Raw genomic sequence first — 23929 nt, forward strand, 5'->3', positions numbered from 1 at the left:
GCAGTAGCCTTAGATCAGTTGGTGGCCCAAAAGAGAAGAGTAGCTAGAGCTTTTAACAAAAAGGTTAGAGTCAAACGATTTGCCGTTAGAGACTTAGTTTGGAAAGCAATCTTGCCGTTCAACTCCCAAGATAGAAAATTCGGTATGTGGTCATCAAACTGGGAAGGTCCATACTTGGTTACCGAAGTCTGCGACGGAAACGCATACAAATTGATGGATGTGAACGGAAAAGAATTGTCTCGCTCCATAAATGGGAAATTCTTAAAGAAATATTATCCATCAGTTTGGGAAACACATGGAGATTGACATATTTGTCAGCAATGAAAATACATTCTGATCTTGACTACAAAGGCCTTCAGGTCTCTAACAAGTTTGAGATTTCGGGCTATAAGGTCAAAGTGCAATGCAAGATCACAACGGAGCTCCGATTGCCACTCTTTGAGAGATGTCAGACGATGAGAGTGGAAGTCAATAGCTTTAAACTCTTCCCAAGCCTCTTGAAGCAACCGTCTGTATCGATTTGAGGAGGTCTCAACCATGGACTCAACCTGAGAGATTTCTTCCCTGAGTAATCGTCGCTCCACGCGAGTATGACTGGAAAGGAAATTGAGAAGGTGACGCTTCATCTTGACATCCTCTCCAGCTTGGAGGCAAGAATTTCGAGCTTGAGCATATCTCTCTTCTGAGTTGCCCAGTCGGGAGGATTCCTCCGCAATTGGGAGCTTAAGAGCGTCGGCTTCTATAATAGAGGGTTCAAGACTCCAGATTTCCTTTACATTGTGCTCAAATTCATCAAAACCGGCAGAAAATAAAGAGCACAGTTCGCACACTAAGTCGAGAAAATCTGAATTTTCAGATATGAACACCCTTGACCTGAAAATATTTGTTAGTTCGGTGACTTCCAGCTTGTGTTTGGGATTCAGCAACAAAGCATAGTGTCCTTAGGACAGCAACTCATGTAACCGCCTCCATGGAGATTGATTACCTGTGGAAAGTCAGATGAAGGGAATGGTTCGTGCCAAATGGAACGCGGAAAGTGAATAAAGCTAAGGTTAACCGGCATATAGAATGCAGCGAGAAGGCTACCTCTATGAGCATCAGGACATTTTTCTGATAGAAGCCAGAGAGGTAGCTGAGATGAAGAACCATGCAAAGACATCATAAGTGGAATTGCAAATTCACAGCGTAAGTTTCACTCCCGGAGTAGTTATAAAGATCAAGGATAAGGAGCAGTTCGTGGGTAGCAACATGTTTGAAGTTTTCTCGGAAAAGTGAAAAAGAGATAGGACATGGTTCGCACATATGGGTTAGTAGTTGTTAAAATCGCGACATGGCGGTTCTCATCTAAAGATTTCGGATGAGAATAAGAGTTAAATCGGGAGTTTTCAGCATCGGGATATTCTCGGTAAAGTCAAGCGTCGGGAGTTTTTCAGCATCGGGATATTAATGACAAAGCATAGTATCGGGAGTTTTGTTGGTATCGGGACATTCTCAACAAGGTCCAACGTTAAGAGTTTTTCATTATCAGGAGGTCCCGCAATGGCATAAAAAGAAACCAAGGTAAATTGAGCACGCTTTGAAGTTGAAGAAAGGCTTTCATTTCATTTCCATTTCGATAAAAGGGCCTTGGCCTCAGTTACAAAAGAGTGCAGCTCAAATTCTAGCCGATGGTCTTCTTCCAAGATCTCTGTTCTCCTCTTCTCATGAACTTTAACCATCCCCCTTACGGATTCATATTCCTTCCCCAACTCCCGACATTGCTCCATTCTGCGCTTAATAAAGGGATAGAAATTGGACATAGTCACCTCTTGCTTTGCTATTTGGTTGTCAACCTTCTTCAACTCCGCTTCAAGCTCTGCCTTCCGACCCATCAAGCCACGAAGTTTGCTCTCTTCAGCTTTGTAGCTATCAAAGAAAGTACGAGCATCTTCACGCTTACGAGTTAGTTCCTTTTCAATGGCCAATCCTCGATTTTCCTTAAAGAGGAGATTAGGGAGAAGATCGAGATTGATCCTGATGGTGTTCACAGCGCCCACAAAGCTAACAGCGAAGATGTCGCTTTTGTCTTGGAAGTCCTCAAACAGCACAAAGGATGGATTGCCAAAACATACCTCTTGAAAGAGAGTCCGAGCTTGGCGTTCTCTGACTGGGTCGCTAATTAGTTTGCCATAACCAGATTCTAACAACCCGAGAAGCCTTTCCCACTTGGCTTTGGCTACATTCCTAGAGACTGTGGCGAGCGATGATGGATCTATGAACTCTGAAGGTTCGCCAATTACAGGAGAGTCGGGAGCAAAAGCTGTGGCTGACAGTATTCTCTCTATTTCAGCTCTTTCCTCTTGTGATAAAAGTGTCGCCCTGGTCGTGGAAGAAGAAGAGGCAGCAGAAGAACCAGTGGCAGCGCGAGTTTCTGGAGGAGGCAGAACAATTGTTGAAGGATGAGCAAGAGGCAATGAAATAGTTGACGGGCCCTCAACAGACTCCCCTTCGGGAATGAGAATCCTCTTCGATGCAGATGATGGATCGTCAGTAACTATAAGGGGATGATCCTGTTCCGGTTCTATAGTGATACCTGTAAAAGGGACAGGGGCTGTCGGTGAAGGATCGGGAATGGCCTCAGTTTGGGAATTCCTGGCTAGAGTAGAAGCAAGAGATACCACCTTGGACCTATAGGTCTTGAGAGTGCCTACATCAATTGAGAATATAAAAGTTAGTACCAATGGATTATGCCCATGATTCCAAATGACAAAATATGGCAGTTACCCTTTGGGGTACGTGGTTTCATCATGGTACGGAGTGTGGGCTCAGGAGATGAAACCATTGGAGGAGACTTTTCAGGTGATGATTCAGGAATTTAAACAAGTCTTCTTTTTATGGCCAACTTTTTCGATGGTTGAGGTGGAGCTGCCAATACCAAATTCTTCCTTTTCTTGCTTGCTGCGAAAGCAGGTAATCAGATATAAAAATAAACGCTGAATAAAGATGCATACATGAGTGCAGAAAGCAAAAGGGTCAAATAACCTTTATGAGGCTTGGTTGGTTCGGTGGGATGAGCGTTTGCATCTTCGGTTGCCTTCGGGAGTTCGAGAGGAATGGTATCTTTTATTTTCAGGAGGATCTAGTCTAAGGGATTTGAAAATACATTTTTTTTATAATCCTCCCACCAGAAGTCGAACTCAGCTGAAGAATGATCTGAATGGCCAACGAATTCGGTAACTCGGAATGATCGGAAGACGTCCCGATTTAAAATGACCAGCTCGTTAAAGGTTTGGCTATCCTTCAGCCTGCAGAATGCGTTATCGATAGAGAAGAAAGAAAAGGTATAAAGGGTTGGAACAGGAACGCTTTGGACTAACCCAAATTGCCTAGCACAATATTGGGGAGAGTAGATCTCAAATCCAGCAACAAATCTACCCTTTATAGAAAACCTTATGGGAAGGTCCATAGAGGTCAAGACTACCTGCCATAAATCGCTCTTATTCTTGTGGAAAGAAGGAAGGTATGAACTGAATTGGGGGGCAAGAAAAGGAGAGAAAGAGTGTTGGTTCTGGACAGAAAAAAGTTGGGAAATGAAATATCGAAGAGAAGAGGATGGCCCATCGGGAATAGAGACTAAGTTCCTACCCAAAGCCTGACAAACTGGATGGTTTGGAATTGAAATGGAAAGAGGCTGGATAACTTGGTCTGCAGAGAACTAAGAGGGGAAATAGAAGGCTGCCCACGCTTGGAGAATCCAAAGAGGACCACCATAAACTCCACGAATTTCATCCAAAACAAGGGAGGAGGAAGCATGGGCTAGGCACTGATACAGTAAGGCTAACAGGGTTTTGCCCAAAGCAAGTTGGGTCCCCGAAGCTAGAGCAGAAGCTATGCCGACAAAGTCATTGGAAACCCTCACAATGGGATGACTGAAAAGAAATTTGCAAAGCCAATACAAAAGAAAAGCGGTATGCTCTTCTTCGGTGACTACATTGTCCCTCCTAAAATACCTTTTCATGAATGCCCCGTAGGCAAGCTCGAAGTCGAGTATTGAAGGAGAGTCAAGGGAGAGAGTGGAAGAATCAGTACCTAAGGGTGAAAGTCCAGTAAGGCAGTACACGTCGAGTAAAGTTACCGACATAGGAGAGAATGGGAAAAAGAAGCAGTTGGTAGAAGACGACCAAAAACAGGATAGGGCACTGATTAACCTGCGATTTAGGCGGTAATCAAAACAACAAAGACGTAGGGCATTGTGAATTAGGAGTTCATCCCAAAGGGCGCCCTTAGTCGGAAGAAGTCGAAGATACCATTGACGGAAATCAGGTTCAAAATCAGACAAAGCCCTAACACGGGAAGGGCAAGAATGCTAGTTATAGGCCAAGATCGATGAGTCATGAATTGGAAGTACCTCAGTTTGATGACGCGGGAAGCGATTGGAGAGGCATTCTGGAACAGAAAAGAGACTATGAACTGCAGGACCAAGGATGTAAGAATCCTCATGATCATTCTGCACCGAGAATAGATGAAATTGATCGTTGAAATCTTCGGATTCTCTGAACCGATGGTATTGATTGAGGGCACCTGATGCGGAAAAAGAAGGATCTTGATCCTTGGAAGCTTTCAACGCCACGGAGTTCGTGCTAAAAACGAGAGGGATCACCGAAAATTAGGAAGACGAAGGAGGAGGAAAACGGCAAAGAAGAGGATTTTCAGAGGAAATGCAAGTGGAGAACAAGGGTCATAAAATGGAACAACTATATATCTGTGAGATTGAGTCGAAAAGGGGGTGAAAAAGCAAGCGCGCGAAACGAAGCAACTAAATGGCGGCTAGAGCAAAAAGTAAGTGTCCTTTCGATTTTCTAGCATTTAAAAGAATTAAAGTTCTTTTAATTCTTTTAAAAGGGGGCATCTGTTGATACCAAAAATGGGAATTAGCGTAGACACCAAATCGATACTGATAGGCCTCGAATTCGGTAAAATAGGAAGAATGAATTGCTTCCCGAATTCACTGCTCTTAATTGAGTTCGAGAACGTACCGAAAAGCCGAGCGTTAATGGCGTCGTGTCTCAAATTCGGTAACCCACAAAGTACGAAACAACTCCCAAAGCATGGATTGCGATTCGGGAATGCATGGGAAGAGAATGCTAAAACCATCGTGTCTCGGATTCGGTAGTCGGGAAATGCAGACTCTTTCCCGAAGTTCGGCAAGTTGTGATATCGGGAGAGTCCCGAAAATGCAAAAAGACCGGCGGAGACAAAAGTTAAGGTAAGAGACAAATCGGGAACCGAGCACGTGGATAACATCTAATTGAAGTTACGAGCAAAATACGGAAGTAGTGGGCATAAAATGAATCGTGGGGAGTTACTTGGAGAGATTCAAATTCAAAACCATTTTGACAGTTGAAGATCAAGTTTTGGCGGATAAATCGTGGGAAAAGGGAAGTTATCGAAGGTGCCAAGATTCAAGATTTGAAAAGCACGAGGATAACCGATGAGGTGGTTACGAAATGCGAGAAGATACAAATATGCTGAAGAAAAGAGAAGAAGGAGATCAACAACACATGCAAAAGCACCCTAGTTCATTTCAACTTCGGTTTGCTTAGCGTCTTCTATTTCCGGTATCTACGATTTCTGCAGTTTATTTCCTTGCACTCTATTGCTTTCATAGGAGTATTGTAAAGTAGTTTGAACCGAAACACCTGTTGATCTTATATTCACATTCAATCCACCAGTTTCGTATCCATTACACCTTCACCTCTGACATCCCCTATTTTTCGCCAAAACTCTCCTAAGCGATTGAGCCACATAACCTTTTTAATAAAAATCGAATACTTAATTTTGGTGAAAGATATTCGTCGTCGCAGATAAACGAGCGAACACAACCCAATTTCTTGGATTGCTAAGAAACAAGCCACGATGGCATGTTCTTCATCCGAAGCCGAGTACTAGTGTCGAGCTCACATTGCAATTGAATTAGTTTGGTTATGCTCCCTATTATGTGAACTACATTGCCCACTCCTTACACCACCCACCATCTGGTGTGAAAATGTTTCCGCAATCTCTCTCGCCTACAATCTAGTTTTTCATTCAAGAACGAAACATGTCGCATTTGATTTTCATTAGGTCGGAGAACTAGTTGGGCTTAAGATTCTCATTGTTTAGTTTATCTCCAGCAAATATCAAATTGCAGATCTATTCACAAAAGGTCTAAGTTCTAATTGCATCAAATTTTTGCAGAACAAGCTTCACCTTCAGCCAATCGTGCTCATCTTATGGGGGATGATAACATATCATCATGAAATCAATCTTGAGGACACTTTCCTAACTTTGAAATTTTTGTACTTAAAATTCTTTCCTTAATTTTAGGAATTATTCTTTCCTTGATTTGAGTGAATTCCTCGATTTTAAGAATTATTCTTTCCTTAATTTGAGGAATCACTTTTGGCCTCATCTATAACTATGTATCTATTTAAACTCATTTTGTACATCAATAGAAAGATAATGAAAATCAAATTTCAAACTTTCTTTTACTTTCTTTAACATGTCACTAATATTGAGCCATTTATCCTAATAATCACAACACACCGCATTGAAAAAGAGAACTCTAGTTTCTTCTTAAAGCTATCATTTTCTTAATAGTTCATACACATAACATTGTTCATGTTCCTTCTATTATTCTGTGCGGAATTAGGAACAAGGTCTTTGTATCTTAGGAGTATATCCACTAGAGCCTATCATGATAAATTTCGTATTTCGATGGACAGAATTATCCTTAAAAACAATTCTTGCACGTCTTAGATATTTGATCTTTTTTTTTTCATTTTACGACAGATTTTCGACTAGTCTTATTTTTTCATATTATTTACTATTCTTCAAACAATTTTTACGAAGCTCAACAATTATTCCAAAAGGACAGATCTCATTCGATTCAAACCAAAACGGTTTGACCGGTTTTCCTGTTTTAGATCGGTTTTGACCGTCCCAAATCCTTTGCTTTTTCCCATCCGATTACTAGTCAGTGAAACGATGGAACTTGTAGGCCTTCCTCTTTGGACTTTATTTTGGGGACTTTTGCATACATGGGCTAAAGAGAACCGATTGAGATTTTAGGTGGTTATTGAATAAAAAAGCTAATGAACAAATCATGCCCGACACTCTATTGGCTGTTGGATCTAATTGGTGTACCTAAGATGCATTACCTTCAGATCACAAAAAAAGGGGCATCGAAGGGGCATGTCATCCTAAAATTATGATTTGTTTTTTGTCAGGAATATTCACTTGTAGCATACCATAGGACTTCAAAAAGTAACTTGTAAGAAGGAACGTTAGGAATACCTGGAGCGTAGCTATCTCGGAACTTATCTCAGCGAATTGCGTAGAAGGACCAATTATAATGGAATTTTCTCCTCCTGGTGAGACTCCCTTGGCAGCAAGGTTAAAATGTTTAAAACTAAAGGCTCCATTTATTTCGCGAAAACCGAATGATTTTTGAAAACATGATCACTGTTATCATTTGAAATAAATGTCTTCATTGTCGACCACAAGTAATATGTACACATTTTTGTGGACAATGAAAGTATTTTTCGTTCATTTATTTTTATAAGTGATACTAGTGATCATTTTTTGAAAAATACTTTTCAAATTATTCATTCAAACAATACTAGCAATTGTTTTTTTAGAAGATATTTTTTAAATTATTCATTTTTCACTAAATAAAAGGAGCTTAAGAAGATAATAGATGATAAAAAATAGATTTTTCGGAGTATCTTGGACTTTTGGAGAGAGAATAGTAAATTTAGTTGACCTTTTAAGTGGTAAAGACACATATAGCTAGTATGGGTTTGTTTGGTACTCCAGATTCTCTAATTGTTGTTCTTTTGTTTTCAAGAACAAAAAAAAAAAAAAATAGACATCTGTTTGGTAAAGTCAGCTTCTATTTCTGTTCCTGAGAACAAATATTGTTCCTGAGAATAGAAAGAAGAAGAAAAAAAAAGCAGGTGCTATGTTCTCGGGATCAAAAAAAGAAATAATATCATTTTAGAAAAACAAGCTCAGAACATCATATTCGTATTTACAACCACGAGTCCACTGCCCTTGCCGGTCTCCGATTATCGGTTGCTATTGCAGGCCGATGCCACCGATCTTTGGTCCTTGCCACCTCTACTGACTATTTTTATAATTAAATAAAATAAATTAGAAATATAAATTTTTAGAGTTGTACTAAACGAATTTATGTTCTTTTCCTATTTCGGGAATATAAATTTTATGTAATCATCAAACGTGTTATTTTGCTCAGAAACTATTCTTAGGAATAGAATTAGAAAAAAATCATTTCTGCTCGTAAACTATTCATTGAACAGAAACATTGCCAAATAGGCCCTAAACCTCGAAGGGCACTACGTGCATTGGATTGGAGAAGAGATGAATGAAGCTCATTGATAATTGATGAGAAAAATCTCATATGCATCTCCCTTTAAGTTCTTACAAAATGGTGTATGTTGAGATCCGACTGCCAAGTTTAGACAAATTGGATATTGTCAAAAAGCTCTCGATAAGCTCTACACAACTATGTTGTCATGTTCAGATAAACACATAAAGATTAAAAATTAGGTGCTACACTTGAGAATCAAATGTCTCTACGGCGTGCCGGAGATTCTATTCCTCGGGTTTTGGCGGCTGCTTGCCAAATCAATTCTACTCCATGCCGCTTTCACTCTATGTAAAGATGAAGATGAAAATAAGTTGTACCTAAATCACCGACCAAGGAGGCAAGTCTACGGAAGAGAATCGGGAGACAGAGATGGAGATGGGAATGGAAGGTGTGACATCCTAGAATTAACTAACTGAGATATTATCCACTTTGACCTGTTCCATACGTAGCGTCAAGATTTTGTCTTTTGGTGCTCAGTTGAGAGAACTCCCGAGATGGGTGGGGGTGATCTTCTAGGAAGGTGTCCATCTGTACGTTAAAGGACAAAACCGAGAGATTTGGTACGGGACCGGTCAAAGAAGGAACCGCAACCATCCAACGGCAAGAAGATATGGACTATGAGAAGATCCACGTCGCGATTGAATCCTTCTTTGATTGGGCTGAGGAAGTAGAGAAACTTGTCGAGACGATGGACGGGCATAAAATGCAAGGCAAGCTTTACTTTACAAGCGTAAAAGGAGCACTACTGTAAGCAAATGGAGATTTCTTCTCATGTACTATGATAAACATTTATTTCATAAGCTTCAAAATTATTCGCAAGCACATAGGAAAGATCGTAATTCGTTCTCTAGTTTTTCATGTTTTCCTTCATCTCTGATTGAAAAAAATTCTTAAATATATATGGACATCACTCACATTTATGTTTAGTCAAATTTTCATAGTAGTCATATGTTGAAATGAATTGATTTGAATTAATTAATCCACCCATGATGCCCGTGATCCCATATGGTACGCCCATAATGGGCATATAACCCACGGCGGTTATCGGAGATTACTGGAGAGCAATTATCTTTTGTTTGAATAAGAGAAAAGAGGACCGTGAGTTAGTTCCTCAGAACGTCAGTTTCCACTTATTTTCCGAACACTCTCAAAAGGAACAGTAACTCTCCTAAGACTCCCTCGCATTCGAACGGATGACGATTCTGGCAAGGCCGCATTTCGGAGGCACTTAATCTGTGGAAAACGAGATATGTCCGTTATGTGATATACTTTTACGATCATTGGTACAAGTTTGTGATTCCGTTGGGCATGTTTCGTATTTTTTTCCTCACCTTCTTGGTTGTAGAATTAGAGTTCGTTTCCTTTAAGTTATGTCTACAATTTGTAACTCATACATGTTGACGTTGAACGACACCAAAGAAGGGCGTAGTAAGAGAGAGCACTTCCATTATTCTCAATTTGCAATAGTTACTATTCAGAACGTTTAACTCACGATGACACATTCATTTTGTATACTCCTAACTGTCATCGAGTATATCTATAAGTAGCATTCGTTTTATTACATCCATCTTAGGAGCAGCCATTCGAACCGAAACCGAGCTTCCCTCCGGCAACGTCATAGACAACATCAAACGTTTTCTGCTGCGTGTTACCATAGATGCCCAGATTACTGTCAGCAGGATTCGCTGCAAAGGCTAGGCAAATTTGAGAGGACTGGACAGGGTATAATATTCCGCTAAGGTCCAAATTGACTTCGACTCCGCCGGCGAAAGAGAACGTTATGAATGGGACCACGACTGTGCTCTCTTTGCTAAAGTCATAGCAAGTATCGAATAGGCTAAATGCCGGTGCCTTCGTGTAATTCGCCATTGCTGTCCTAAATGCATCTCTCAAGGCACTATAAGCAGTTGGGGGCAATCGGGTAATAACAGTTCCCGAGTCGATGATGGCGCCTCCACTTGAAAAAACCGTCGATGGTATCGATAGGCGATTCCCTCCTACACTGATTCCTTCGATACTTATTCTGTAGAATTGCGAGCTTGGTGGGATCTTTGATAACGGGGTGAAGCTAACCGAGCTTGATGCACCACCGTCTTTGCCGAAAGTCAAGTGTCCGGTGGAGCTAGGGGAGGAGGGCAAGCAGTAGGAGAAATGCTTGCCATATTTGGCCGCGGTTTGTTGCACGATGGAGATCTTGTCATCTGATAGTCCCATCAAACCTGCTGCTCCAAGGAAAAGGCCTCGGTTTTTTTCTCCGCAGCCGAATTCAAAATTGTCGATCACCTCCGTCGGTGTTAGAGTCAACTTCTCGGTTGCGAAGAAGCCGGTCGTAGTTGATTGGTCGCCATATCGAATGAAATATAGGCATGTCGTTCCGGAGCATTCCAAATGACCTAAAGATAGAGCACAACACATTGCTTTAATTAGTTCTAGTTATTCTTTTGATGGTTTTTCACTCTAAGAAACTTTGAGTCCTCATCTATGCTTCAAGAACATTTTGATAAGACATATTATTACCAAGTTGGGAGCAAGACGTCGAGGTGCACGAGATGTTAGCGTAGGACGACGATTGAGATGGGTTAAAGCGCGGTTCGGACTGATTGTAGCATGATCTGACGCATGGCTCGCACTGGGTCCAAGTGAGGGGGCTGCCGGTGTCGAATGCGAGAGTGAGGTTCTTTTTGGGCGTGCCGAGGCCTATTGTCACCACGTAATTGCCAGTGCCGATGGTGATGCCGGACCTCGCAGGAAGTCTGGCTGCGGCCGAATCTTCTAGGCCGTCACTGCCGTTGGAGGACTGGGACTGAATCCAGTTGACTCTTGATTCATCTTGGAGCAGGAGTTTAGTGTGATTTAGAGGACTGGGGCCTTGAACAAGGTGAGAGCATGGGCCATGCTTGTGAATTACTTCCAAGGTCGACTTTCGGTCGCTAGCTAAAAAAGCACGTAACGTGAGGGTAAGAGATCATGTGAAACCGTAAGATGATAACGCGTTGGTAAAAGAAAAGATCCTTCTACTTTTCCGGACAACTCTTAAATAATTGGGATGAAAGTTGACTGGGGACCAAGTCGTCCACTAAATGTAGCAAAAGACTTAGCTTTTTGAATATATGACAAAAACGCGTTCCTGTGTTTAGATCTTATTTGAAAAATAATTTTAAATTTATAAATTTATCTAAGTAAAAAAAGTTCAATTTTTTTTTTTGACCTTACCAAAAAAAAAAAGTTCAATTTTTGATATTTTTTACTTTTTATTTTTCTTTTCTTAATTTTTGCTTTTTCTTTTTCCTTGAGGGCGGCCTGCAACAGCGATTACCAGCGACCGACCACATGCAAGGGACGAGCTCTCCCAAGGTCGGGGAGCTAAGCCGAGCTGGATTGAAACTAAAAAAAACACTATGTTAAATAGGAAGAATCCGTAGTCACTCACAGGTGCAAAGCATGACTCTTTAGGACTCAGTGGAGAGCAGTACACCTTCCCTCCTTTCCTATGATTCATGTTCGATGATTATCACCAGCGCCAAATTTAACCAATCTCGTTCATGTTCAAGTTCATTCATGATCCGAGACATCACTTTCCCGCCGAACATAAGTACAACACACATCCATGCATTACCGATAAATCAAACAACGAACAATTCCGTGGAGAGAGAGAGAGAGACCTTTGCTAGTGGAAGACGAGCAAGAAGGAGAAGGCAATAGAGAGCTGATTGATGCAGTGTGGCTTGCAATCTTCCCTTCCACTCCATATGTATGGCCTTTGGGCATGAAGCAGATCATGAGGATCTGGAGAGAGAGAAAGAGGCGAGCCCCCTTGAACGCGCAGAAATAGGAGCTCTCCATCAATATGAAAGAGAAAGAAATGAATTGCTTTGCCAAGTTATTGCCGCTAATGCTCTCTCGTTCAGCCTTTTATATAGGATTTTCGGCCGGCAATAGGGCATCAGATTACAAAGCCATACGCGTCGTCCTTCTTAAGATTTATTACATCATTCCGTAAATTCGGTCATTTTTTTTTTTATTTTGTACTAATTAGTTATTGGAGGAACGAGCCACCAGTTGGCATTGGACGCTTTCCTCCGCTCAAATTCAATTTTGTTGACCGAGAAACCCCAACTTTAACTACCGTCTCAACTCCGCCCTAAACTTTTTTTTTCTCATAAAGAGTCTCCAACTTTAGGTTCAGTCCTAATTCTACCCTCAACTTTTGTTTTATCTCATAAACAACCTCAAATTTTAGGTCTAATCCCAATTTTACCTTGTATTTTTGTCTCATAAAAATACCCTAGCTTTAGGACAATTTCCATTTTAACAGTAACTTTTTGTCTCATAGAAAATCATTAACTTTTACTTGAGTTACAAATCTGCCCTCATAAACTATTCATCCAAAATCTCCCTTAGTGGTGGCATTTCTAGGTCATTGCTATAGTTTTTCCCCAAATATCATATCCAACAAGATGTCTTTCGGAGACGAATTTCCCTATCAGTCCAAACGATGTCCTCCTGGATCTTAAATTTAGTAAAAACTAAAGCAATGATGGTTGGTTTTGTTCAATTGCTCTTATAGGGTCGTCCTTCTATCTTGCTCTTGAATCTTCGATTTTGCGTTTGGTCTTGAATGTCTCATGCTCGGGGGTTTTCCATCTCACGTAGTCGAAGAGTTTGTGCTTGAAACACTCAGCTCAAGACACTCGAATAGCTCGTGCTTGAGAGCTTTCCACCTCTCAATTGTTAACGAGAAATTTTGGACGGAAGGTAAACGTGGGTAGATTTATGACTCAAGTAAAAGTTGTTAGTTTTTTTATGAGACTAAAAAAATTTTAAGGCAGAATTGCATTGACTGGCAGAATTAGGACATGACATGATGTTGAGAGTTTTCATACAAATAAAAAACTTTAGGTTAGAGTTGGGATTGGATCTAAAGTTAGGGATTTTTCATCGGACAAAAAAAGTTTGGGGTAGAATTAGGATGGATTTATAGTTGAGGATATTTTAAAGTATTAAGCCTTCAAAACTTTGAAGAGAGAAAAAACTCTTTTTTTCTCCGACCCGGTGGGAGGGAGTCCGATCGTACAGCTGGTTGGTGAGTCACTAATAATTCTAATGCAAACTTAGCCAAAGTTACTCATTAATGATGGCCACACTAGTAACCCACCGATCAACGATATAATTTGAGGGAGTTTCCTCAATTAGAGTTCTAAGAAAACATTACACTAAACAAAAATAAAGGGAAAGAACTGTATACTCCACTCTTTTATCAAGGCGTAAGAATATCTCAAGTATCAATATTTGTGTACGACACTCACTTTGATGCCAAATTGGTTTTTGAATTACTAAAGAGCCAATTTTTTTTTCGAAAAATGGTTATTTCAATGCAAACTCCAACGAGTTTCACCGGAATCATATGTAGCATCTATGTGGGTTGCCGGAAGATTTCAATCAGCAATAAAAAAATTAAAAAAATTAAAAAAAATCACTTTATTTAAAAAACTAAAAATAAGCTAAAAAAAAAGTTGCAGCAGTGAGGGCCTGGACAGCCCTCACCGTCACCGCCCCACCATTGCCGACAAGGGTGGGGGATGGCTGAAAAGGGTTGCTGAGCCCCATTGACCCCTATCAAGGCCTTGCCAAGCTCGACAAGGTATGGCCGAGGCCCCTTAGACCTATGACAAGGTTAACCTCACCGAGTAGCCACTAGGCGAGGTTGGCCTCGCCCTTGGTTTGTGAGGCCTTGACAGGGGTCGTTGAGGCCCGAGGAGCCACTTCGGTCATTCCCCACCCTTGCCGGCCATTGCCAGCAGTGGTGGGGTGACGGCGGCGGCACCGCAACTTTTTTTTTTTTTTTTTTAGCTTTATTTTTTGTTTAATTTTAATTTTTAAACTTATTTTTAAGTTTGAAAGTCCACATGGCCTTTTTTCAAAAAAAGTCACGTAATGTTAAAAAAATAAAAATAAATAACATGTATTTATTTTGTCGAATTTCTTGTCGTTGGCACTTAAGTGAACCGGCAAAAAATATCAACACCAAAGTAAGTGTCATACACAAATATAGATATTATTGGACCATTAGAGGTGTCAAATTGATGGGTTGGGTCGAGTTTGGGTAGGGTCGAATATGGTCCGGCCCATATTAACCCATTTAACCTGTTTTGACTCATATTCATGCAATGAATATTCAATGACCCACACCCAATTCGGCCCACACTTAACCCTTAGCTGACCTAACCAATATTAACACCTCTCACCCTTCTTCGCCGCCACCCCTGCTGCTGCCACCGCCTACTCGCCGCCCGCTTGCCCACCGTGAGCATTGCCTACCCACGCGAGTCACTCAATATTTTCTTTTTCGTTTCTTCTTTTGTTTTTGTTTGCGATGAATGTTTCTGATCTGGTAACGTTGTTGGTCCCTTTCAACCTTGTCAAGTAGCTTCTCGAGTAATGTTTCACTTACCCAATTATAATGACTTAATTTTGCAGAGCAGCAACACTACACAAAAAAATATCAAAACCCGCATTTTAAAAAAGTGCAACTTTTGCTTACTTAATTACTTAGCAAATATATTCAAGTGCTTGTTAGGAAAAGTATTCTTTTGCCCTAATTTCGTAATTGTCAGCAACTTTCTTTCTCACGATATTCAAATGATGATGCAGCAAAATGAAAACTTTTAAGTGTTAAAGAATGTTGGGCTACTGCGGAACAATGGGTGATGCCCGGTAAACATTCTTGTTTTGTCATAAGCAAATGATGACCAAGTTCACCGATAATTACGAGTTTACGAAAATTCTAAACGTCCATCGGCGTAATCTATGTTATTACCGTAATCCTGAACAAACTCGTGCAGTGTGCTAAAGAAAATGAAAAAAAGAAATCATTTGCAGAGGCGACGACGACCTTTTTTCCAACCACATCACATCGTTACGTTCCCATCTTAATGAAAGATAAAGTAAAACAGAAATCACCCAATCAAAACCAAGAAAAAGCTCGACGCATTTTGATTTTCCGTCGTCTTATGTATTTCCTCAATGAAATAGAGAAAACAGAGTGTGACTGAGTCTAAATTCAGTGAGACGGGGACGTACCTTAACGGCTCTGTCGAGCAGCAATCGAGAGTAGCTTGGGTCACACGACTGGAACACAATGGAGGCGATGGCGGGCGGTGGTGGGTGGGTGGTGGTGGGCCCGGCGAGGGCTTGGAAAGCTATAGTCCATGGATAAAAAATAAATCGAAAATGAGTTGAGCTAAAACCCACTAAAATTTATATTTGAATAGGCTTTGTAATCTGAGATCCATATTTAATTTATTTTTTTAAATTTAATGAATCTATATATAATATAAGTATATAAAAATAAGTTAAAATATATATCAATGACTCATATTGACACTTCTATGGACCATTTTGCACGCAAAGCAAGACCACATCCAGTCCACGAGACTGGCGTTTACCCGGAGTTTCTTTGTGGGCCAAACGTGGAATACTGTTCAAGTCAAAAGCATAAGACATGTGGGGCTCAAACACTTTAATCAACTTGTCCTGATTGATATGACCAATTACATGCCGTCACGCGAGAGACCGACGTTCAGCCCTTAGGATACGTTCGGTGACAAATCGGACGGAGTCTCTACGTCGGTCGTCGCAAATGACTTTTCCTTGACATGAACTTTGGAACCTTCCCCCTTGGTTCACATCCCTTATCTTATTTCTTCTTGTTATTTCATGTTTAAATATTTCTCCCAAGTTCTTCATCAATGCTCAGCGACAAATGGATAAATTGAAAAGCATTTTCAGAATAATGATCGGTCGAGATAATTTGGTCATGAAAAATAAATATTTTCGTGAACGAAAATAGTTAAAAATAAATTATTGTCTAGAATGGAAACTTTTTTTTTATTGGCTAGTTATTTTAAACGATCATTTTTAAATTTTTTTTCAAATCAATTATTTTTTGCGAAACCGATGAAATTCTTGGTCAATTTTTCAACATCAATCTTAGTTTTGAGAATAAGCTCGATTAATTGAGAAAGCCCCACCGGCACCTAAAATCAATGACCCGTCAACTAAGTTCCAGTTGTCTACCTATGTAATTATAGTCGATTTTGTCAAGCATATGTAACAGTTCAAGAATTAGGCATAAATTTCCCAACTTTCAGTATTGTATTAGCAATTTTTTTTTTTTTTTGGGTAAGGTTTGTATTAGCATTTTTATTGCGAGGTAAGTCAAGAAACTCAAAAGACTCAAACTTACAAGAGAAATCTTGGCCAAAAGAATTTTCTTCAATTGATCGGTCACGAGTAATTTCATAACCAAGCAATAAACGAAATTTCAGAAAATGGATTTTTCAATTTCATCAAATTAAAAAGGCCTACTTTAGGTGCAGTCTCAATTCTGCCCTAAACATTTTCTTGTCCCATTAAAAACCCCCAACTTTAGATTCAACCTCAATTCTACCCTAAATTTTTTTTATCGCATAAAAAATCCTCAAATTTAGGTCTAGTACCAATACTGCCCTAAACTTTATTTTGTCTCGTAAAAGAAATCCCAACTTTTGGTCCAATTTTTCTTTTACTCTAATTTTTTTTGTTTCATAAAAGATCATCAACTTTTACTTGAGTCTTAAATCTACCTCAATCAACCCTCCGTTAAAATTGTCCTAAGTGATTTGCGCTCGATCTTCAATCTCTCGTGCTTGAGAATGCTCCATCTTTCGCAATCAGAGAGCTCGAGCTCAGGACACTTGAATAGCTTATGCTTGGGAGTTTTTCATTTCTCGATTGTCAACGAAAAATTTTGGATGGAGGGTCAATGAACAGATTTGTGACTCAAGCAAAATATATATGTGCTTTTATGAGACCGCAAAAAATTTATGGTAAAATTGATATTGGACGGTAAAATTGTGACAAGACCTAAAGTTATGAGATTTTCTAAGATTTTCGACTAAAACCACGGGGTGGGGGGGTGTGCCAAGTTTACTAAAGACAATTGGACTTACTTTTGAATTCATTTCAGCTCCTTCAAGCTTAATTATTTAATTAATGCTTTGTGATTAACTATTTTTTTTTTTGGAGAATTTTTTTATTAACAGTTTAAATATTTAAGAAAGAGCCTTGATTGAGCTCAGAAATTTGGAATAAGCCTACAATTTGATTAGCAGAAATCGGCCAGAGCTTGGATGGTGAGTGTGCTGAAAAATCACATGGGTTTGGACCTTAATTTGATGACAATTCAGCTCATTTTGATCGTTTAAATTATGGAAGGCCCTTAGTTAATTAGTCATTCAATTAATTAGAGCCCGACTAGGCCCGAGATGTCGTCACGAGCCCACGAGACATGGAGAATTCGGCCATCCCATCCTCCTAATCCATTTGGCCGAAAATTGCTAGAGTCCTAGTTGAGTTGGACTCTCAAATTTTCAGATCGGATTCAGAATTTTTAAGTTAGAAGGTTTTATCTTAGTAGGTGGTCTGAGAAATTAAAACTCAACCATTGTGCAGCAAATAACAGAGAATTTTGATGGATTAAGGCTCCTCTAATCTAAGGACTTACAATAGATCCCACTTTGGTTAGGACTCTTAATCCGACGGCCTACGACGACTCCTGCTCCCACTAGGACTAGTCGTGTCACGACCCGAATCCTGCGAGCTCGTTAACATCCCACCTGGCCATGATTATGTACAGTTCTCCAGGATCCAAAGGCCAACAAATTCATGCGGAAGCAAAAACAAATCCCCGTACAGAAACAATTAACATCATGATGACTTGGGACGGTAAAAAAAAAAACAAACTTATATACATATCCACATGTTCTATACAATTTTCCAAACCTACGGCTTCGGAGGCCACTGTACAAGCCTATGACCACTAAAACAAAACGATTACGTGGTCGAAGCCTATTATACATCCAAAATAAAACAACCAACAAAAGTCAATAGGCCAACTACCCTAGGCCTCGTCCTCGCTATCCGGTACTATATCATCTCTCGCCTCCAACTCATCCTCGTCAAGCTCAAGTGGCTGTTTCGAATCCGATGGCTCTACAACCTTCCCATCTTTTCCCGGTACCATGACCTCGGGGAATACCGAATCTCCTGGGCAGATCATTCATGCTTGCGGCGGAGGGTCTGAAATAAACAACGAACCCACGACGGGGTGAGATAAAATCTCAGTAGGAAAATCTCTAACCCTAGATCAGGTCGCTAGTGCCTCCAGACACAATCTAGGCGAGCAACAATTTCCAACAACTCTTTCTTTCTTACCCAAAAAATTCCCCAATTCAATTCCAGAAAATTCCACTCTTTCTCCGAAAATTCTCACACCTTCTCAAATATTCTACGTTACTCCCCTCTCTGCGTTCCACGCCTCAGTCTGACAATAAAATATTCTACGTGCTCCAGGGCACGTTTTAACCACATCAGACCATAATATAAATATCCACATTACTCCGAAAATTGTTACGTTACTCCGAAAATATTCCACGTCACTCCAGAAATATTCCACGTCACTCCAGAATATTCCACGTTACTCCATAAATATTCCACGTCACTTCAGAATATTCCACGTTACTCCAAAATATTCCACGTTCCTCCAAAATATTCCACGTTACTCCAAAATATTCTACGTTACTCCAGAATATTCCACGTTACTCCGAAAATATTCCACACTACTCCAGAATATTCCACGTTACTCCAGAATATTCCACGTTACTCCATCGCCATCATACAAGTTCATAACAATGAGCCTCGGACCTTTATAGAACACGGCTCTACTTATATATATATATTCCAGGGTCTCGGACACAAAGGAATACGACCCACAAATCTCGGTCTCGGACACATAGGAACACGACCGGATCAAGTCTCGGACAATTAGTCGAACACGACTCACTTTGGTCTCGGACGACTTAATTGAACACGACTTTCTTACTTTCTCGGTCTCGGACAATCAGGACGAATACGGCTCACTTTGGCCTCGGACGACTTGATTGAATACGACCCTCACATTTCCTCGGTCTCGGACAATCGGACGAATACGGCTCACTGCGGCCTCGAGCACGACTTGATTGAATACGACCTTATCATTTTCTTAGAATAGTTCGGGACCACGTGATTCACTCACGTTAGAGAATTAATAATTCGGGATCACCCGATTAATCCACACTAATCCAAATATTAATTCAGACTACCCGATCAATTAATACTACCATAATATCCAATCCACGCCATGCGTCCATATTATGCTAACGTAACAATTTATAAATCACGCGCCACTAAAATTATACTAACGTAGAAATTCATCACGGGCGAACAATAATAATTTTCTAACACATAACTAATTCACAACTATAGTACTATACTATAATAATGTCACATTTAATTAGCACCGTGGCATAACGACTTTATGTCACATAAAAGTAACCCTAGTTAATATATTAACTAACCATGGTTCAAAAATTAACTAGGGTCAAATACTAACCTAACCATGGTTAAACAATAGCATAAAGTAACTCTAGTTAGGGCATAAAGTAACCATAGTTAAACTTTGACCACTATTATCTTCTTGACTTTACTATTCATGCAAGAACAAGCTTTCTCTCTCCTCCAAATATTCATTCTCGGCCAAGGCATAAAAATGGCCAAAAACAACCAATTTTTCACCCAAATCTACCAAATCTCAAGTCCATTAGCATCCTAGATACCTAATATAAGGTTAGGGACCAACTTACCACTATTTTAGCAAGTTTTCTGGCGAGAAACCGAGAAAAAAATTGGTTCCAATATGGCGGCTCCGGCGACTCCTCTTGGTCGGCCAAAGCTCAAGCTACTCCGGTGATTCTAGGCGGTTCACGGTAGAGAATAGAGCTCCGGCGGTTCAAGGCGACACCGGCGGAAGCTTAGAAAAATTTTCGGTGAGAGTGAGAGAGACAACAATGGTGGTTCGGCCAAGAGAGGGAGTGAGCAAGAGAGAGAAAGTGAGCTAGAGAGAGAGAGAGAGTCTTTGGATAATGAAGAAGAAGATGCCAATATAATAATTAATATAGGTTAATAATAATTAATTATGCCCACAAAATCAAGAGAAAAAATAATTATCTCCTCTCATTGACTAGTCAATCTCGGCCAAAAGGGGAAATGACCAAAATACCCTTCGTTCCAAGTGAAAAATAGGGTATTTTTCGAGGGCAAATGGGTCCTTTCCCATATCCAGTCCAAATATACTTTTCCTGAACCTCTTTGGGACGAACCGCGAAGGAATTTCACACAGGATGAGGAAACGTCCAAAAATTTATTTATTGAAACCCCTGAAGGTCCGACGTCAAATTTTGAAGCTCGATTCGCGATCAATCTCGATCAATAGAATTTTCAGCGTATCTCAAACTAACGGGCGGCTTTTAGGAGTTACGCGTATCGACCCATGATTGAAACCACGTTTAAGAATTTCTCGAGCCATGACGACTTTAGTTGTCATTCAATTGCGAGGATCAATCACTAGTCCCGATGGACACGATCGTTAGAAAATAATTTAGGGACGTTCGGAACCCATACGAGGTCAAACGGAATCACCCGTGATCCAAGCGTAGGGTATTATCCAAATCGTTCCTTAATCATTCTAGGATCGGCCTATATTGGTCCGGAATATTCCCTCGACAATTTTCATGGCCAAAGAGTCAATCCAGGATCAAGTTCTTAGGTCCACGTACTTGATTTTCCTAGCTAGCCATTCCCATTTGGTTAGTCTGCTCGAGAGGGATCAACTCCGAGTGAGATTAGACTGAAATACATCAATGAGACCTTTCATTTATTCAAAGCTTCGAAAGTGGGTCGGAATTCAGGATGTCACAATTCTTTCCCCCTTACAAAAATTTCGTCCTCGAAATTTGCAATCCTCCAATCATCTCGTCTTATGGGGGTGCGACGCCTCATCACTACTTCGCTTCCCAAAGTAGTTCTTGTCGTCACTTGACACTTCGATAACGTCCTTAACAGCAATGGTTTTCATCCTTGAAAACTTGTTTTCTTTGGTCCTCCACTGTGTTCACCTTCCTCTTCCCTTTTGACATTCGCAAAATCTGTTGGTAGCATGCCCTCAAGTATTCAAATCACCTCTTCAATTGTCTATTGGTCCAAGAATAACATGCATACCTTACTACAATCCATCTTTTCTAATTCTGGACTAAAGGTCTTTCCAAAGCATTGCATAAGACTCATGGCCTTTATCAACTTGCCCTCTATTATCCAAATCGAGTCGTAACCTTCTCGACTCTTTAAGCAAGTTCAAGATTACTTTCATAGTAATCTGCTCTTAATTCCATTTGAAAACCTTCAACGATCATAGTAATCTTTCGATTTTCAAGGTTATGCCTCTTCCCGGCCGGCATGTCTCATCCTTGACCACATGTAAGATCGATCCAACATTCAGTCCATTCCATTGGACACCGTAATTCTCCCCTCAAATTTCGATGAGGTCATATCTTTAGATTCCTCTCCACTATTGAACTCGTACACTCATCTATTGAACTTCAAGGTTTCTATCCTCAACTTCGAGATTTCTTTTCCAAGTACTCAGAAGTCTGGATTTCCTCCTTATTCTATTCGTTTCCACGACCCTTAGAAGTCCGGGTCCATTCATCGCCACATCTCAATTCCTTTCTGACATTCGGGCTTGATGCTTCAAGTAGCCATCAAACTAGTCAATTGGTAAACTTCCAATTTAGAAGTTGAATCTCTTATTCCTCGAGGTGAGGTCTGTCCTTTCGTTGCCAAATGCAAGATGCTCAATTTTCAATTGTATACCTCTGCTACCTAATTCACCATTCCTTAGCGATAAGAGCATCGCAATCATGACTTTTCCTTCAGTTCCCTTTGGTGCAGTCAATATTTCTAACTCTTGTAGTTCATATAGTTGCGAGGTCATTCCTTGCACAAGCAACGCTCTCATTTTCATAAACGGTTTCATCCATTCGCGCTACGTCTCGTCCTTAGTCCTTTTCATCAATGGAATAATTCTTGTGGGGAATCTTCCTACGATCCGTCTATGACAATCCATCAATTTCAGGAAACTTCAAATTTCAATAACTCACATCGACCTTAGTCGATCCATCATCACTTTTTTACTCCCGAAGGATTCATAGGGATCCCCTCTCTTGGACTTCACACGACTAATGAATTTCACCTTATCGGACTCAAAACACGTACTCTTCACACTTAGCATACAATGATTGTTTCCTCGGGGTCATGCTTCTCATGACTCCTTAAACGAGTCTGATCATCGTCTCTAAAGACGGTAACGATTAATTCAATTATTCTTTGGATACACAATCCGACTATTGTTAGCTCTTGCGACCAGGTGTCGATTCGTTTAAACCGTCATTCGTACCATCCACTTGATAGCTTATACTTTGGCTCTCTTTCTTTATAGATTTCCAGTTAGACCATGCCACACTTTGTTCATTTTTTTATCACTCTTTCCTCGGGAAGCATCAGTGCCTCAATCTCTTGGTTCCACAACCAACTAATGCAACCCTATCTTGATTTCATTCATTCAACTAGACATCCACATGTCCCGAGATTCAATGCCATCCACAAACAGTTTCTCGGACTTCACTTTTAGGAATCATCCAAGTTTTGTGTCCTCTTTCTCGGTTCTGACACTCAATCTTAATATTAAGACAGTTAGTATTTTATCTTCCTTCCACACTAGATCTCTTTCCCCATGAAGGAAACTATACACTTCAGTGGCATTCTCTTACTCCGAATCCCCCTCATCTTTCCCATTCCATAGGACATCAATCTTAGAGTCTATGTCAACTGCAGAGTCTGCACTCCAGGATTTAAATGCCACCATATTCGACATTCTTCTTCCAGAGACTCGGTCACCTCGGGTGACATGGTTTCAAGGAATCGAGGTTCCTCCTTAATCACCATAAATCCACACTTGAACGTGCAATTTGACTTCCCCAAGTCACTTTATAATTACACTCTAGACACTCTTTTCGCTTACTCAACCATTCAATAGAATTACAAACAACCAGGACTATCAAGTCCATTCGCTTTCCTTTCCCTCAACGACCATTTTATGGTCCGATCGCCCTTTAAGAATGACATCCTACTCTTTAGGGGTAATAACACACAATGTCACTTCTAGTGGTCCCGATTCATCCTCAATCAATCCTATTTTATCTGACAAGATCAAACAATTGACATAACTTCTTCCTTGATTTTCCTCACGACGGAAGAAACAAAACATCAATCTCTCATTACGAGTCTTACACCAAGGCAATAGCTGTTTCTCGCAGGCACGGTCCATGTTCCATAATGAACATTTATTTGCTCGAAATCCATGAGCAAGGGTTCTCTTATTCATATGTCTTCTAATCATCCGCTCCCTTCATTAAAATCCTTTACAATTCCTTAGACTCAAGAATAACAACTAGCCATAAGGCTTCCAAATTCAAATCTACTCGGGGACTTCATGTTTTATTCAAAGGATCCTTGACCACATTTAACATATGCTTAAACGACTTTGAG

At 40.3% G+C, this 23929-nt stretch overlaps 1 protein-coding gene across 1 annotated transcript; it reads right to left on the reverse strand.

Moving 5' to 3' along the window:
* Positions 1-9829: 9829 nt before the first annotated feature.
* On the reverse strand, positions 9830-12288 carry LOC115742052 (aspartyl protease family protein At5g10770-like). The gene is made up of 3 exons (XM_030676136.2): positions 12073-12288; positions 10928-11344; positions 9830-10803 (listed from the first exon to the last, which is right to left on the reverse strand). The coding sequence occupies exons 1-3, from the start codon at positions 12251-12253 to the stop codon at positions 9980-9982; spliced, it is 1422 nt and encodes a 473-aa protein (XP_030531996.1). The 5' UTR covers positions 12254-12288; the 3' UTR covers positions 9830-9979.
* Positions 12289-23929: the final 11641 nt, after the last annotated feature.

Source organism: Rhodamnia argentea, chromosome 5 (genome assembly GCF_020921035.1).
Source record: "Rhodamnia argentea isolate NSW1041297 chromosome 5, ASM2092103v1, whole genome shotgun sequence".
Lineage (NCBI taxonomy): Eukaryota > Viridiplantae > Streptophyta > Magnoliopsida > Myrtales > Myrtaceae > Rhodamnia > Rhodamnia argentea.

Bases quoted from the DNA above. Each gene is read 5' to 3' on its own strand.
- LOC115742052 (XM_030676136.2), bottom strand. From the start codon at position 12,253: ATGGAGAGCTCCTATTTCTGCGCGTTCAAGGGGGCTCGCCTCTTTCTC. The intron at 11,345-12,072 runs GTCTCTCTCTCT...GTGCTTTTTTAG, and splicing joins CTCGTCTTCCACTAGCAAAG to CTAGCGACCGAAAGTCGACC. The intron at 10,804-10,927 runs GTAATAATATGT...CTCTATCTTTAG, and splicing joins GACGTCTTGCTCCCAACTTG to GTCATTTGGAATGCTCCGGA.